The sequence below is a fragment of the Paroedura picta genome, chromosome 7 (assembly GCF_049243985.1).
Source record: "Paroedura picta isolate Pp20150507F chromosome 7, Ppicta_v3.0, whole genome shotgun sequence".
NCBI classification, from domain to species: Eukaryota; Metazoa; Chordata; class Lepidosauria; order Squamata; family Gekkonidae; genus Paroedura; species Paroedura picta.
Genome location: NC_135375.1, coordinates 92,479,405 through 92,497,457, shown reverse-complemented (window position 1 = coordinate 92,497,457; position 18,053 = coordinate 92,479,405). Strand labels below are relative to the sequence as shown.

At 46.3% G+C, this 18,053-nt stretch overlaps 1 protein-coding gene across 3 annotated transcripts in view; it reads right to left on the bottom strand.

Annotated features, from left to right (window-relative positions):
* PSD3 (pleckstrin and Sec7 domain containing 3) overlaps window positions 1-18,053 on the bottom strand; it is a 189,595-nt gene that overhangs the window by 144,571 nt on the left and 26,971 nt on the right. For all 3 annotated transcript variants that reach the window (XR_013232652.1, XM_077345395.1, XM_077345394.1), the window contains one exon: window positions 1,736-2,981. Coding sequence is in view for 2 of the 3 variants with exons in the window: in XM_077345395.1 (XP_077201510.1) it covers window positions 1,736-2,981 (1,246 nt within the window). In the remaining variant the exon portion in view is untranslated. The remainder of the gene's footprint in view (window positions 1-1,735; window positions 2,982-18,053) is intronic.

The window sequence follows — 18,053 nt, the reverse complement described above, 5'->3', positions numbered from 1 at the left end:
ACCGAGGTGAGATTCAAAATGCACACAAGGCCCATTTGTACTCAAGTGTCTCTCTTTTTAAAATGTGACCAGTAAAAGGCCTTTTCTTCCAGCCATGTCAACATCAGTCATGACACTAGTTGTCATATCCCTCACTGGCGAGAAAAATAGTAACTGGGTGAAGGCTCATTTCTCACTCCACGGACAGAAAAACAGCCTGTGTGTTATACCTCAGATCTCTGTATCTAAAAGGACAAAAAAAATTACTTTCTTTCTCTCTCACTTCTTAATGAAAGTTTGAAATACGGGCCACATAATGTCCCATACATGCACAGCCGAATCAGGCCTGCCAACTTCCAGGTGGTGGCTGGAGATCTCCTGGAATTACAGCTGGTCTTCAGACAATACAGATCAGTTGCCCCGGAGAAAATTGCTACTTTGGAAGAGGGACTGCATGGCAATATACCCTCCTGAGCTCCCTTCCCTCAGTAAACTCCACCTTCCAGATCCCCAGGTATTTCCCAACACAGAGCTGGCACCCCCACCCAGGACTGAGCCAAGTCCACAAGACCATGTGAAATCCTAAATGAGAATCACACTCTGCCAAACTCAAGTGTCCCTCAGCACACACTGGCGTCCAGCTCATTTCTCCACAAGTGTTTGAACCTGATCTTTGTCTAACAAAGTAAGACAGGCATTGTGTTTGATATCCTGGAGAGTCATGGCCAGTAGGGCTAGACAATGTTGACTTTGATGGACCACTGTGTGCTATGTGCAACAAGACAAAGGAAAATATATTTGTCTTTATGCCATTCCTTGGCCAGAGTGGGAAGTGAATCTACCTCTGGCCCATTAAGGAGCCCACCTCCCAAGAGACAGCACCCCCTACTTAGATTTCACTCACTGCAGGGTCTTCTGACTGCCCCAGTAGCTGTTGATGTGGCTTCACAAGACCTTGATTATCTGAGAGAATGTCCTCTCAACATGAACTCAAAGTACCCATAACAACAATCACCAGATCAGCCACAAGTATTTTTAGTAAGACACTGCTTTGAAAGTACCCAACTAGAAACACAGATCCAAGATGCTTAGGGCCCAGCGCACATTGGGGCCACATTACAAGGGGACAAGGAGTTTAAGTCTTCCCCCTCCATTCTGTTTTCCTGGCCCAAAGCTGCCATTTGCCTCCTTGCAAGCTACATGTGCAAATCCAGAGATATAAAAGGCTGTTCTCCACACGAGCCAAAGTCCACCTCAAAGTTTAGTCTCCTGTTGGGGGAATGTTTAAAACAACATCCAATCTACAATCCTTGTGGACAACCCAGACATGACCCAAGAATTGTATAACATGGAGAGAGGCCCTGTATTTGTTTCTTGTCCACTGACGGCACATTTTGGCTGTGGCACCACAGGCCCGGAGGACTTGACAAGCTGCATTAATTCTCTTTTAGGGAGCTTGTCAGACCATATTTATGCTGTCAAATATTTTAGCCATAGTCTTAGAAGAAGTCTATGTTTTTGTACACATTATATGTTGGTGGGGACAGGGGAGTGTTCATTCTATTCTGTGATTTTTTTACATTTGGGTGGGGGGGGGAGTATACCTTATAAAGAAAATGAGTACGTTCCAAAAATTAACTGGCTATCTTCTCTGCCTTTCTATCACAGGAGCAAGTTTGCCTAAGCCAAACTTCCTCCAAACACTCAAAAAGTCAGAGCCAGCTATGATTTCCCTCCCACACCAGAATCTTTTTACCTGTCTTTGCTTAGCAATTTCTTGTCCTCAGCCAAGCTCATCGCATTTTCCTCTTCTAGGAAGGCTTTGTTGTCCTCTTCAATGAAGACTTTGTCGTCCTCTTCTATGAGGACTTCATTTTCCTCTACAAGGACTCTGCTTTCCTCTTCTACGGGGACTTTATTTTCTTCTACAAGGATGCTGTTTTCCTTTTCTACGAGGACTTCATTTTCCTCTACAATTACTCTGCTTTCCTCTTCTATGAGGACTTTGGGTTCCTCTAGAAGGACTTTGATTTTTTCTTCTACAAGGACTTCGTTTTCCTCTTCTATGAGGACTTTGGTTTCCTCTACAAGGACTTCATTTTCTTCTACAAGGAATTTGTCCTCTCCACCCTCAGCCAGTGAAGCTGAAGGCTTAAGGCTTTCCCACGACCCACTGCAAGAGCTCTTGAGCCAACCAACCGATGAGGATGAGGCTGTGGATGAAGTGTGTTCATTTGCTATTTTGGATAAACTTCTCCTTCCTACACTATCAATCTCAGAGCATTCTACTACTCCCTTCTCCTCTTCAGCTTTTTGCATCCAAAGGATTTCCACCCCTTGGAATTCCTCATGTTTGCTGAAAGCCATCTCTTTGGAAAGCCTAGTCTCAGGGGTCTTCTCCATTTTGTCTGAATCGTGCACAGAGAATTCTCGCTCAAAATTTGCCCACGCACTACGGAGAATACCACTAGTACCCTCAACTTGACTCTCTCTATGGCCGTGTGTTTCACACTTTTCATGCGTCTCCTTTGATGGGATCTCTTCACCTTTGACTTCTTCCCATTGGGCCTCAGTTGCTTGGGAGGCCTCAGGGTCTTGTTGGTCTGCAAGGCCATTCACTCTGGCCACCTCCACAACACCACTCTTATTTTCCATCTGTATCTCTGAACCAAAAGCATTATTTTCTCTACCCTGTGGCTCTTCATTTTCTGGGTGATCACAAGTCATCCAAAGACCTTCTCGTTTATCAACCAATTGCAGAGTTTCTTCTTCCTTGGAGAAAGTATGTAACTCCTGAGAATATGATGTGGCATCTCCTCCAGATTTACCATTCTCAAGAGGCCTCGGCAGCAGCTGATCACTTGGCCGGCCATCTGGAGCATGTGTTATAGCCTCTCTGGGAATCGCCGATGTCTCCCAAGCTTTGCCACCTTCTTCCACAGTCCCATATTCCGGGAATTCATCAGTGTCATCTGGGAGGACATTGTTGTGTCTATGGACACCTGCAAGAACAAACAGAAAAGTCAGCCCTTCACCCAACTGCCAATATTTTTACTGAATTCCTGCTGCATGGAAACAGTGTTCCATTTGGGTTTCTCCTAGCATGAGGTCACTTCTTAGCAATCAGGGTTGTTTTTACTGCAGCTCTGAGTTTTGGGAAAGCAACGTGTTTGGGAAGAGGTAGCTGCCAGAGCAGCCCACGAGCATATCTAGACCAGACTGAAATGCATTTTCAAAGTTCAATATTTAGGACTTCTAGAGCCAAGGGGCTGCTGTTTCTCTCTTCCCAGTCCGCTCCTGCTGGAGATGCCAACAGCAGCAGCAACAACAACAAAAAAGTAGGGAGAAACATACTTTCCCTTTCAGCTGGGTTTTGGCAGCGGCACCTGAAAGCCACTTCTGGGTTTTCTGCAAAAGCCCAGCATGAGGGGAAGTTCCCATCCCACCTCTACGTTCTCTAGCCATGTTCCAAGGGCCCTCAATTCTTATAGCAGCTTGTGCTTTGACTGTTTGCAGCCCATTTTCAAATATTCATTTCTTTCACCTGATACAGACATGGAAAAATATGAAGCATGTAAGAAGAGGAGCCCAGTACTGTGTTGCGCTAAGGAAGCTTCTTTCAATCTTGACTATGGAGGAGAGCCCCTGAAATAATTTGTCAGGCTTTGAGGAACCTTGGAAGTGGTGTCAGCTGACCATGCCACAACCCCGGAAGTGACATGTCACACAACAGAGATATCACCACCCACGTTAACAGTCACGCTCAAGGAGGACAGGAAGTGGTTTAAGGCAGGAGGAGGCATACAGGATCAACCCCCTCCCAGGCACAGAAATCACGAGAGAAGTCACTTACACTTGGGAGGGGGGAGCAATGGAAGCAGCTGGTTCCCTGGTTTGTTGCCAAGTCCATTAAGGCAGAAGGCGAAAGGCCGTGGACCCCCTCCGGAACTCCAGTTTGGAGTAGTGGTTAGGAGTGCGGACTTCTAATCTGGCATGCCGGCTTCGATTCTGCATTCCCCCACATGCAGCCACCTGGGTGACCTTGGGCTCACCACAGCACTGATAAAGCTGTTCTGACCGGGCAGTGATATCAGGGCTCTCTCAGCCTCACCCACCTCACAGGGTGTCTGTTGTGGGGAGAGGAAAGGGAAGGCGACTGTAAGCCGCTTTGAGCCTCCTTCAGGTAGGGAAAAGCGGCATATAAGAGCCAACTCTCCTTCTTCTTCTTCCTGCAGACCCCAGGGGGTCCGCGGGCTCCTGGTTGGAAGTCCCTGCACTAAGGTCTTAAGTGCTGAAAAAGTTAGCTAAAAAAGCAAGTGAAAACCTTTGTCCTATTAAAAATGTGTGTATTGTAGAAAGGCTCATCGAGTCAAAGTCTATCATATGTTCAAAGCAGTTGGTTCTGCTAGCATGGTTAAAATATGTCAGAATAAGTCCTGGCTGGGTGAATATTGCAATTAATCCGCAAACTGTCTGCTGTAAGGGCTACCATTTATTCACGAGTACCTCAAGCACAGAGAAGCCCCTTCTCTGATCAAAGATCACACATCACCAGAGTCTGCTTGGAACACCAAACCTCTTGCTTGGGGCTAATTACTGGGAGACAATTAGACGGAAATAATTCATGGGCCTGAATCCCGTAACAGTCTATTATCACAACATGGGGAAGAGCATTTCATACTGCAAGACATATTGTCCGTGTGGTGACAGTAAGTGCCAAGGGTCAGAAACGTGACACTAAAGAGAGCCTGTGCAATATGGTGGCTAGAGTATCACACTAGGATCTGGCAGAGTCGGGCTTGAATGCTTTGCTAGGTGGTCTCAGGGCAGTCAAACACTCTCAGCCTAACCTACGTCACAGGGTTGTTGTGAGGATATGATATGGGGAAATGTGGCGTATAAATGAACAAGCAAACAACCTCAGGCCATCCTTAGTGCCCCACCTTGTGGCCTCACAAGGGCCTCAGAGGCAATTCCCCATTTCCTAGCAGATGTAGTAAAAAAAGCAGAACTCCACCCGATTCTGCTCCCTCTGAAATTGGAAGGCTGGGGAGAAGGAAGCTGCAGTAGGAACCCCTCAGACACCAACTGCACAAAGATCTTACCAAAAACCCAGTGGTGGGCCTGGCCAGTTAAACTTCCATCTCCCTTGATCACCACTGAAGATCATGCAGGAAAGGCCATGCCCCCTCCTTCCAGGGACACAAATAAAACTAGTGGCACCAGACACTAGCTCTTATCACGGCGTTGAAGCCGAAGGCAAATTCTATAGCAACCGAACATTTAAAAATACTACTTCACATATGCTGAAGGACAAACAGGCACCCTGTTCCACTCGGGATGGGAGATATATTCCACTATTTGCATTGGTGGAAAAATGAGCTATTTAGGAAGCCAACAGGGTAGCTTGCGCTAAAAGGAGACCAGTGCCCAGTAGCACTCATTGTTCCAAGACAACACTGGTGGAAATTGTTTGCAAAAGGAAGCCACAGAGTATCTCATGTGAGTGCCAAGACGGGGAGATGTCCGCAGAGTCGGACCCTAACATACTATCTAATCCCTAGGCTTTCATGAGAATAATCATACTTCAGAGCACTTTGGCCTTTGAACCCTAGCACCATGCCTAGCTGAGGGGAGGGGAGCTTTTGCAGGCAACTTTGAGCCTGGGATTGCATACTATGTTCCCACTGCTTCTGAGGTCCAGCACAAGAATAGGCATCCAATGTGGGATAGTGGTTAAAGTTCTGGACTAGAACCTGAGAAAGCCATTGTCTCTTTGCCATAGAAGCTCGGTGGGTAAGCTTGGGACAGTTACGTTTCCAAAGCCTAATCTACTTCACAGGGTGGTTATTATCAGCAGGATAAAAATGGAGGACAGGAGTACCCACAGGGTGGAAAGATGGGGCACATTAACTGAATTTCTAAAAATGATTAAAATGCACTACTTCTGTTGAGCAGGACTAGGTGACCAGGTCACCTTTTAGACTTTGGGGGGGGCAATTGCACCTCCAGAATGTGACCCTCGACATGGCTGTTGTTTAACATTTAGCTTGAGAATAAAGCTTCACGCTCATTCAGAGGACAAAACCACATCTAGATCACATCACCTCAGATTGTGAATGAGGCTTTTAACTCACAAAACAATCGAAAGTCCGACACAACCTCCCCAACGGGGAGCCAGAGCAGCCTACAGCATTGTTTCCCCTCCTGTTTTTGGACTCCCAACACCAATCCTGAGAGGTATGTAGAGCCAGTCACTCTCAAACCAATGAGCTTCCATGGTGGAGTCAGGATCTGAACCCAAGTCTACCCTAACCTGGATATAATAGCGACTAGATTAGAACATGACACTGAACAATCTATATATAGGATTTTTCTTTGTGTAGGTGAAGAAAATTTCAACAGTGCCAGGCCCGGGGATTTTTTTAGAGCTCTGTCCTGGAAAAATCCACCCTCAAAATTATCCCAATTTTATAGCGACAGCTTCAAATGGTGTTTTTACAGTATATGCACAATCTTAGATAAACTATCAGGGGAAAGTGGCCAGTCTTACATGGTACAGTCATCCAAGGTCCTTATGAGGTCGCTGCAGAAGCAAGATTTAAAAGGGGGCTTCCTGATTTGTTTCTCAGCCTTTTCGCCCTTTCACTAAACTGTGTAATACTTTGTTAAGTAGCAGCCTGTTAACATGTCAGTTGGTTCAGCATATCCAAGAGCCACTTGCTAAATAGCCACTATTGGACAAAGGAACAACTGTTGCTTAGGGAACCCTCTGAGAGAATCTGTTTCTGAAGAGTATAGGGACGCCAACATGAGAAGCCTTTTATCCCTAGGATTTTGTACCCTGCCCTGTCATTTGCCTTCCACTGCATGGAAAAATGAAGAAACTCACAAATGAAGGAACATATGCACGTGCACTAAAAGTACATGGGATTACATATTCTAGTAAGAATGTTCTTTTTCCCCATCATATCTCTTCTGCTGATCCAAGGTTGCTTCTTCCAAACAGTTATGTTTCTGAAGCAGACCCTTGTGCTTAGAACATGTGAAGGCCTTCTGATATGTACTGGCAAGAGGTATTTCAGGAAATGTCCAAAAAAGAGTCTGCTCTTACTGAAAACTGGAAGAACACCAGTAACATCGGGTTGGTGGGCTGTGTGGAATATTTACTGTGACGGACAGGTCAGTTTCTGCCTATACCTAAGAGCGACCAATGGGAGCCGAGGGAAGGTTAGTGAGGGAGGACAGTTGAAAATGGCAGTTATGGGAGTTGGGAATGAGCCTGGCTAAGAGAACCTGTGAAGAAGAGCGGTATAAAGCTGAACACAAAGGGCCGGCTTGTAACAGAGGGGCCCCAATGCTGGGATAGGGGAGAAGCTCAAAAGTTCAATTGAAAAGAAACCTTGTCACCTCTACCTGACTTTCCTCAGTACAAACCACAAATAAAAGTTAACTCCTTGTTTTGTTTAACTCGGTAGGCTCAGAATATCCATAATACGATTAAAAAGCAGCAATAAAGGAGCATACTCACTTGAATATCCATGTGCCCTTTAACAATGTATGATCGTTAGACTCAAGGTTGCTTACCTAGCAGCAAACTCTGTTGAAGTCAGGGAGACTTGTGTCTGCCCAAGTTTCTAACAATGAGATTGTGCTGTAGCTCTCAAAGTGTGGGCAAAGCTGTTTTGTTTCATTATCACCTGCCTTTCTTTCTAAGGGGAGCCCAAAGCAGCAGATAGGCACAGGGGCAACCTAGAGTCTGAAGGACCATGCTGCAGCAAAACACGCCTTTACCTGTTGACTACCTGGGCAGAAGCACACCTTTGAATCCCAGACCCACTCACAAAGATACTGGGAGGAAGAGGGGGGCAGAGGGCTTCATTTATGAAAAGGTCAGTTCTCAAAACTGGGGCTCAACAACACTTCAACTTATGAGAAAAACCATAAAATGGCCAATGATACTGCACAATTGCAGAACGCCCCTCTTGCTTTCCAGTCCCCACTGTATGACCACAGCCAACCTCAAAGTCAGAATATTTTTAAGGGCATCATAAAAACAAAATTAAGAAAGATGGCTCAGCACAAATCAGATCCATATGGTTAATCCTTATCATAAGGATAAAACGCTTTACATAGAAAGCAAGTATAGCCAACTTCAAAACACAAGGACCACAGGCACAGCTTCTAGCTTTGAAGGTAAAGCTTCTTGGCACTTCTCCTCCTAGAAATTAAAGACTGGCAGGATGCCAAAAGGACAGTAGAAAGAAGTACATATGGCCTGGATCAAAAATGCCTAAACATCTCTCCATGACTGAAACATCATAAGGTGGCATGTGCACAGGCCAAAGATCCTGCACCATCAGAGTGCATAATGTTCAGTTCTGCTCAGTAAAATCAGCTGTGGGGGCTAGATTTCTGAGCAATGGGAGGGGGGGTTTCCTGCAGATGGAAGAAGAGCTACCAAAGCCAGCCAAACTACTGGGCTTTTATTAAACAGGATAAGCCATAAGTAGGGGAGGCAAGGCCTTGAAAAGTTACCCATGGACACTATGTGGAATTGTCTTTCTACTTATGTTATCATAATGGTACATCATGTCCCTTTAGGGTTGCCAGCTTTGGCCTGGGAAACCCCTGGAGATTTTGGGGGTGGAGCTGGGAGTGGGTAGGATTTGGGGCAGGGAGGGACCTCAGTGGAGTCTAAGGCTATGGAGTCACCCTCCAGAGCAGCCATTTTCTCCAGGGGAACTGATCTCTGTCGCCTGGAGATGAGCCATAATTCCAGGGGATCCCCAGGCTCCACCTGGAGTCTGGCATCCTTAGACTTGGGAAAGACCTGGTGACTTTGGGGGTGCATTGGGAGGGACCCCAGTGGAGTATACTGCGATGGAGTCCACCTTCCAAAGCAACCATTTTCTCCAAGGGGAACTGATCCCTTTGGCCTGGAGAGGAGCTGTAAAACCAGGGGATGGCCAGGCCCCACCAGGGGACTGGCATCCCCACTGCCTCCGCTCCAACCCAGTCCTGATTCGGCCACTTTCCCTGCGGGGGGCGCTTGTGCGCGGGCGCCTCGCTTTAACGCAGTCCCTGCTTTGGCACGCGGGCATCCCGGGCCCGCTCGCGGGGGCCAGCCCGTCTCCTCTCGGCTCGAGGGAGGCTCCCCGAGCCCTCCCCCCCCCGCGCGGGAAACTCTCCCTCCTCCGTCCCCGCATCAGGCCCTCCAGCCATGTCTCGCTACAGCGACAGCCACGCCGCATCAAGCGCCTCCTCCACCCCCTCTCCACCCCCTCCCCGCCCCCATGCCTCCCAAGCACTTTGGAAAGGAGCCGGATCCTCCCCTCCCCTCCCGTCCATGTAACCCCCCGGCCCCGCCGCCTAAGTTTGGCTCTCGACGCCTCTGCCGGGAAGCTGAGCCGCCAGGGCAAAATATAGCCGGAAGCAGCTGGGCTCTGGCGCATCCAAGGCTCCGCCACGAAACGGGAACGGATCGGATCCATCTTCCACGGCCAATCCCCAAATCGGGGGAGGGGGGGGGGTCGGTTCCAGAAACGGGCAGCCTGGTCGGGAGGGGGGGGGGTGGCGGGGATCGTCGAGGCGAGCTCGGGAAGCCACGCACGGCGCCCAACCCAAGGGCTCTGGTTGACACACCGGTTGTTTGGCGCGTTGGAGCCCCTGCGTGGCCACGGCGCCCACCGGAACAAACAGATAGAGACATTTTCTCCTTCAGCAGAGGCTGGCTACTCACAGCAGTTATTGGCGCTCCAGCAGTTTCCCATTTGGGTCAATGAGAAACACACACGGACACCGTTAGTTTAGCCAGCATCCGGAGGATGCGAGCTTAAATCGATTTGCTGCCGTGCTAGTCAACCGGGAACCTGAACGGCTTCCAGTCCTCGGGCAAGCAGGCAACCGGCAGCCCTGCGACGCGCAAGGTGATGTAAACCGAAGCGTTCTGAAACCGGTACGGAGAACTGCAGTCTCATTCCAGCCAAGCACAAACCCACCTCAGCAGCTTCCAAGAGCTACAGTAAGCTTTTTTCCCCCAAAGCATTTTTTTAAGGCAGCTAATATTACGAAGAGTTAATTTTATTCCACGTGAACATCATGGTCGGAGAAACCAAATAAAAGGCAAACATGGCATGGGAAGCATACCCAATTGAATTTTACCATAACTGGACTTTTTCACAAATTTACAAATGAAAAATGGTTCCCTGTGTCCTGATTACGACCAATGTTCTCTGCTTTTTCTAAGATGAATCTTTTTAAATATGTATTTTTAAATATATTTTTACCAGGTTTAAGGTGTACAAAGATCCAAAGTAGACATGGATGGACATATGCTATACTGGATTCAGTGTGTGTGTGTGTGTGTGTGTGTGTGTGTGTGTGTGTATTTCATTTCAAGCAATTTTCATTTTCCAGAGCTTTTAGTTTACATGGCTCCAGGAGGAGTTTAGAAAGTGTACAGGCCATACTTGCTAAAATCTTAGGTGCCTAACAGCCTGTGGGGGCCTCTGCTGTCACCCACAGGCTCCTTGTCCTTCCATACAACTAGCTAGACCAGGCTAAATAATATAAAGCAGTCATACTTGCAGATAAAGTAAGAGGTATTATGGAAGTCTGCCTAATTTGCATTATTTCTGCGAGTTACAGAATTTCCTTAGCATAGAAATTGAGCAGAATTTTAAATTAAGCAGAGGTTTAATGTAGAATGCACAAAGTCCTGTAAACAGCATCATCATTAAAAGGAGAATATTCTTTATTTATATCACAGCTTTCTCCCCAATGGGAACCTAAAACAGCTTACATAGTTCTCCTCTGTTTTATCTTCACAGCAACCTTGTGGGGTAGGCACCCAGCAAGCTTTCCTGGTAGAGTAGGGATTCAAACCTGGCATTTTCCAGATCCTAGTTTGACTCTTTAACCACTACGCCACACTTGGATAAAAATAACAGCTGACTGAATGGCAAACAAAGCAAGCAACTAGTTTTCTGCAACAGAGCATACAGGGCAGATAACTTAAGCAGAGCAAAGACATCTAATTTAAGCAGAGTGACAGAATCTCAACTGTCAGAGGGGAGGGCAGAGATGGATACTATCTATATATTTTTTATCCGTCCCTTCCTCCAAGGAGCTCCGGGCAGCATGCATATTTTCCCTCCTATCCATTTTATCCACGCAACACCCTTTCCATGGCTAAATAGGGATTAGAGCCTGGTCCTAGTCCAACAATCCTCTGACTCCACCACGCAGGCTCGCATTGCACTGGTACTGCAGCCACCCGAGCTTTTCTTGCAGTACTGCAAAACCTGACAAGACAAACATGGGTGGGATAAACCTCCCTTCTGCAGATAAATGTAATAACTTGTCCGCTTAACCAGCCTGCGTGTGTCTGTGCCGAAGAGTGGCTTCAGCAAGGGGCAACATCTGGAAGGCCAACTTCACACTGCGATCCTAAGCACTGGAGTCAATGGGCTTTGGTGGTGCTCTGTTGAGGAGCCCACTGACTGTCACATTACAGAGGCAAAGCAGAAGAAAACTTGATTTTGGCTGGGATGCAATACAGATGTGGCCCTGGCCTTTCACATCCCCTCATTGTAAACTCTCCTCCCTGCTGCCCCCATGCCTCATAAGGACCCAATTCAAAAAGCTCCTTTCAGGACCAGACATAGCACCCGCCAGGTGTCCCTTTTATCCACTGCCATTTGCATTCCTGAGTGCATGCATCAAAGGCTAAAACCATGAATATTGTCAATTGATGTTTCTAAAGTTGTCTTGTTTTAGACCCTTCCATTTAAAAAAAGAATGATGTACAACACATGCAGAGAGTCTGGCCAACGCTCTCCTTCCTCTCCCCTCCCACCATCAGATTTGGGAGGTTTCAAGGAATGTTCAATATTTTTCTGGCTCTTGCACAAGACAATATGATCATGGTTGGTGCCATCTCCTTCCCCCTCCTTACAAAAAAAAAAAACTGAGGAAGAAGGGGGAAGGAGAATGCAGCAACTATGTTCACTTATTGTCTAGTGCAAGGGTGAGTGGGGTTTTTGCTTGCTTGCTTTTTGCCCAAGAACCAGACATTACCTGGTCTTTCAAAAGGCTTTTCACAAGCTATCTCACCAAATTCCTGAGTAAAGTTAGCAGTCATGCAGTAAGGGTTTGGGTTCCTCTATGGATTAAATGACAGGAAGCAAAGAGTAGGACGAAGGGCAGTTCTCCCAACAGAGAGAAGTGAGCAGTGGGGTCCCACAAGGATCGGTACTGGGGGCTGATGCTATTTAATTTATTCATGTGATCTGGAACTAGGGGTGAGGAGTGTAGAAGTGGGCAAATATGCAGATGTTGTTGTCATCCATTTCGTCATGTCTGACCCTTGGCGATCCCATGGCACAGCCACCGTCATGATCCTTGATCCCGCACTGCCTCCCCTCACCCGTGCAATGTTCTGGTTGGTGTCCATCCTGATTGTATCCAATCACCGCATTCTTTGTCGGCCTGGTTTCCTTTTTCCACTGACTAATCCTAGCATAAATGCTTTCTCCATTAAGTTGGATTGCATGATGTGGCCAAAGTGAGCTGGAGTTTCATGATTTTGCTTGCCAATGATATATCAGACTTTATCCGCTGTAGTATTTCCTTGTATGCGACTTTTGCTGTCCATGGCACCTGCAGAAGCCTTCTCCAACACCAGAGTTCACAGAATCACCGAAGGGGCCATACATGAGTTGGAAGGGTCCATACAGGCCATCTAGTCCAACCCTCTGCTCAATGCAGGATCACCCCAAAGCATCCTAAAGCATCCAAGAAACGTGTGCATCCAACCTTTGCTTGAAGACTGCCAGTGAGGGGGAACTCACCATCTCCTTAGGCAGCCTATTCCACTGCTGAACTACTCTGACTGTGAAAAATTTTTTCCTGATATCTAGCCTATATCTAGTACAAATGCATCAGTTCTTCTCTTGTCCAATTTTTCCATCATCCAACCTTCACAGCTATAAGTGGCTACTGCAAATATGATGGGTTGAATTAATCTACATTTGGCAGTCAGGCTTATGTCCTTGCTTTTCCTTGTTCGGTTCAATCTCCTCATTGCTGAGCAACCCAGATCAATTTGATGTGTTATTTCCAAACCGTGATTGCCACTAACATCAATTTGTGATCCAAGAAAAATGAATTCTTGAATGCATTCGATTTCACTATCGTTATTGTGACATGTCTGTTTTTTGCAGTGGTCGTTATTTTTGTCTTTTTAGTGTTTAAGAAAAGTCCAACATTCTTACTTACTTCATTGACCTTTGTAATCAGTTGTTCTAGGCCTGCCTTAGTTTCTGACAGGAGGGTAGTGTCATCAGCATAATGATTATTTAAAGTCCTTCCTCCAATCTTAATTCCAGTGTTTGATTCTTTGACTTCAATCTCTCTCATAATGATCTCAGCATACAAATAAAACAGGAAGGGGAAAGAATACAACCTTGGCACACTCCTTTCTCTATTCTGAACCAGTCAGTGTCACCAAATGCTGTGTAGACAGGAGCTTCCCACAATTTGTTGTGATCTACACAAGCAAAAGCCTTATTGTAGTCAATAAAGCAGATGTAGACATCCTTCTGATATTCCTGTGACTTCTCCAATGTCCAGCGCAGGTTTGCTATGTTATTTATTTATTTATTTATTTATTTATTATTTATATACCGCCCTCCCCGAGGGCTCAGGAAATACTACTTTACACAGAGTGATGAAAATGTGGCAGTCACTACCAGAGGATGTAGTGATGGCCACAGGAATAAGTAATAATAAGAAGAGTTGGTTCTTATATGCCGCTTTTCTCTACCCGAAGGAGGTTCAAAGTGGCTTACAGTCGCCTTCCCTTTCCTCTCCCCACAACAGACACCCTGTGTGGTGGGTGAGGCTGAGAGAACCCTGATATTACTGCTCGGTCAGAACAGCTTTATCAGTGCCGTGGCGAGCCCAAGGTCACCCAGCTGGCTGCATGTGGGGGAGTGAAGAATCGAACCCGGCTTGCCAGATTAGAAGTCCGCACTCCGAAGGACTACACCAAGCTGGCTCTTTAAAAGGGAGAATAGATAGGTTCATGGAGAATAAGCCTCTCAATGGCTACCGGCCATGGTGACTGAGGAAAACCTCTACGTTCAGAGGTACAAATTATTCAGAGCCAGGTGGCAACATCAGGGGAAGGCCTCAGCCTTTATGTCCTATTGTCAGCCACCCAGAGCAACTGGCTGGCCATTGTGTGAGACAGGATGCCAGATTAGATGGACTAATGGTCTTAAGAAGAAATGTGCAGCATACATTTTTCCTGTTGTAACTCAATAAAGAAAAGGGCTAGAGACTTTCATAAAAGATGAAAGCAGAATATAGTACATTGTGCTAATAGATTATAGGAACACTGTAGCAAACTGTTACTTTTTTAAAACAAAAAGCCTTCAAAGGAGGAGCAGATGGCAGCCACGGGGACTTAAGTAAGACACCAGTTGGAGCAAAATCTGCAAAGAAGCTCACCTTTCTATCCCCCTGCCATCCAAAGTTGCCTTTACTGTGATCTACCTTTTTTAAAAAAATCACACCAAACCAAGTTTCATGGACAATCCCAGCAGTGAAGGTGACAACACGGAAGCAGGAAAGACAGAGGACGACGTCATACAGATGCTGCTGAGAACTGTGCTGTGGGAAGGAATCCACTGCGGAGCAAGACATCCGTGTGGAGACAGCTTGGGTGGCATTGTAGCCCGGGAGAGGTCAAGCCATCTGCCCTTGACCATGTCTAGCCTGCCCCACCTGGGAAGGCACAATTCACATGCCAGGCCAGCCTTTGGCATCAAGAGGAAACACAAATGCTCAGCTTCCTTCACCACTTCTGTTTTCCTTTGGAGCTCCACTCCCAATGGAAGAATTCCCTTTGCAAAGCAGGGGAGAGTCAAATCCATCTCCCCGCTTCCTGAAGCAGTTTCTCCTGCTTCCACCACCCTCACTGCCGCATCTAAAGCTGGATTTTCAAAGCTTACCCTAGGCATTTCCATACACGAGACAGGCAATCCATGCTGTGGCTAATTAAAGCTACCAGCCATTTAGGATCAATCAGAACAGGGGCATTTGCATAACAACTTGGCAATAGTAATTATTATATTACTGCCATGCTACAAATAATCAAATTTCTCTACGCCGACTGGCTAAGATAATCCTGCAGCTCTCATCAAAATGCTCTCAGGATTTGTTCCGAGCCATTTATTAACTACACCGAAGCTGTAACTCCATTTCTAGCTAGAACGCTTACGGGATACAAAGAGCTAGAGATTCCACAGAGGGAAATGTGGCCCATTCATCAGAAGTGAATGGAAGGTAGTTCTCTGGATAACCAGAGATCATAAAAATGGATGCTATAAACCTTTTTCACAGTCATGGCCCAAGTCAGTGTGCATCATCAACAAATTTTTGAAGCCTGCGCAGGCAAGCAGACAGATAATCTCAAAATCCCCAATGGTGGATGCTTTGGGGGCTGCTTCATTTGTAAAAGAGTCTATTACTTTACAATATGAGCCCCATGAATAGAACTGTGAATTGACGCTTCCGTCCTGAGAAAAATCTATTAATACCCGAGTGTATGAATAGCACAATACATAAAAGATTCTCCCTCCCCCCCAAAATTATCACAATGATAGAAAGGAGGTGGTTGAGTCCCCAGAGGCAATTGCCCTAGAAATAACAAAGGTCTACTGGGGCAGAGATGCCACTGCAAACAAAAACAGCATTGAAAGAAGTTCCCTGGTGCACTAGTGACAATGCAGTCTTCAGTATGGTCCCTCTTATACTAAGCTGTTTGGTTTATTAGGACAACAGTGATTTCAGCTGCATCCCCCCCATCTCAGATTATACCCAAAGTTCCAAAATGTGTAACAGTGAAATCTGATCCCAAATGTATCAAATCGCTTTGATAAGCATGAACTAATAATCAGGGATGGTGAGAGGAAACTTTTCAAGGCAGGTAGTATCTGAATACCAGCACTTGGGGGAGCAACAACAGGAGGAGGGGGAGAGGCGTATTCACAATACTTGTGAATTGTCATTGCAGCTGCTTTTCTGGATAGCTGGGTGGGGGGAGGTATTGGACAGGAAGCAATGAAATTGGGGCTGCCCCTATCTGCAGAGAGCTCTAGGACAGGGGTCTTCAGCTTATAAGTAGAAACACTCTTGTGGATTGTGGTGGACAAGGGAGAGTTTAACAGCTAACTAGCTGCAAGCATGGGGGGGTGGCTGGGAGGGAGTTTTGGTAGGAGAGGTGTTTGATAGATAGCCAGGGTTTGGGTGCTATCAAAAAACAGTTTAAAAAATCATACTTATGCAGTATTTACAAGTCAGTCCCTCTCAAAGATCTGGATTTGTACCTGTGGCCTCCCCCCAGACCCAGTTCTCTCCGTTGCCTTGTTACAAGAGGGTGAGAGAAAAGCCAGTCACTCTTACCAGTTAAATAAACCTGTGGTGTGAGGGAGGGGAAGGTATTTCTCTGACTCCACTGTGTTACCTTGAGTATTACAACCTGCCCAGGAGCCATGTAAAAACAATGAAAGCTGCTTTGGTGAATATGCCTCTGTAAGGATTAGTTTGTAAAGTGAACGTGCCACAGCTCCGATAGTCCTGGGAATTATAAGGAAACTAGCTTCAAAGCCCATTCCTAATTTCTTTCCCACTGTTGAGATCAAAATTCTGGCTCCTCCTGCTCCTGTTGTTTTGTTGCCACTCTGGAAAGATGGAAGACAACTTCTCCAGGTACCCCAGAAATCATTTCTATGTTCTGGGCCAGCTAGGGTTACCAGATCTAGGTTGGGAAATACCTGGAGGCTTTGGGGGTAGACCTGGGAGTGGGCAGTATTTGGCGTGGAGAGAGACCTCAGTGGAGTATCATGCTATAGAGTCCCCCTTCCAAAGCAGCCCTTTTCTCCAGGGGACTGATCTGTCACCTGGAGATGAGCTGTAAAAATGGGGGACTGGCATCCCTAGCAGGAGATGGGGTAGATGCCAAGGTTCACCCTGCACTGTGAAATAAGTGTGTTTCTTTCATCACGTTTTCATTTTCACACCCCAGTAAAGGGAAGGATGTCAACTTTATTACTCCATGGTGATACATTATTTGGGAAAATGAAGATGACAAAAAGCTCCAGCCAAAGGACCATCTGTCCACATTAATTACACACTCTTTGTTAAGAGCAAAGGGTTTTTTTTTTAGTTCCTTCATGTCACAGACAAAACAGGAAAAAATTTGCAGGCATTCCATTAGACTTGCTGGGTGCATACTATTGGTAACAGTGGCAAAGGAGTACAAGCCACTTTTTCAAGAAAGAATCCTCAGGCATTCTCTGTACCTTGCTCTCTTCACAACTGGAATTGTGGTAATGCTTGCTGTAGACAGTTCTGGCCAAGCTAAAGATTTTGGGGGAGGAGGAGGGACTTTCACCACCAAGGCGTTCTTTTTTTCCACCCTAAAGCAACAAAACACTGGGAAGTGGCCATACATCATTTGCCACAACTTACCCTGAAAGCACCATCTCAGACCAACATGGCTCACATACATGCTGTCCAGTCAGTTTTGCTGCCACAACTAGATAATGCTTTAGGAGCTTTCTCATGGTATACATCTAGATCATGATGAGAACACAGAGGCAAAAAAATACACTTAGCCATCATTGTACCCAGTTAGGGCCTTCAAGACAGCACACAGTGAAAAGATGATACAAATCCATTTTTATACCCAATACACATGTAGAAATCCATTAGTTGTTGGATGGTGGTATTTGTTGCAGGGTTAAATTTGTTGCATCAAACAGTACTCATTCATTTATAGTCATTGATCAGCTTCAAAACATAGGTAGTACATCTGGCCTCAATCAGGACCAGGGCCTTTTCAGTCCTGGCCCCTACATGGTGGAATGAGCTTCTTGAAGAGCTGCAGATCCACAGGAACCTCCTCAGCTTCAAAGGGTCTACAAAACAGAGCTCTTCTACTAGGCTTTCGGTTAGGGCCAGTGAATGATGGAAACTGACATCATCATATGGGGCCCTACCTA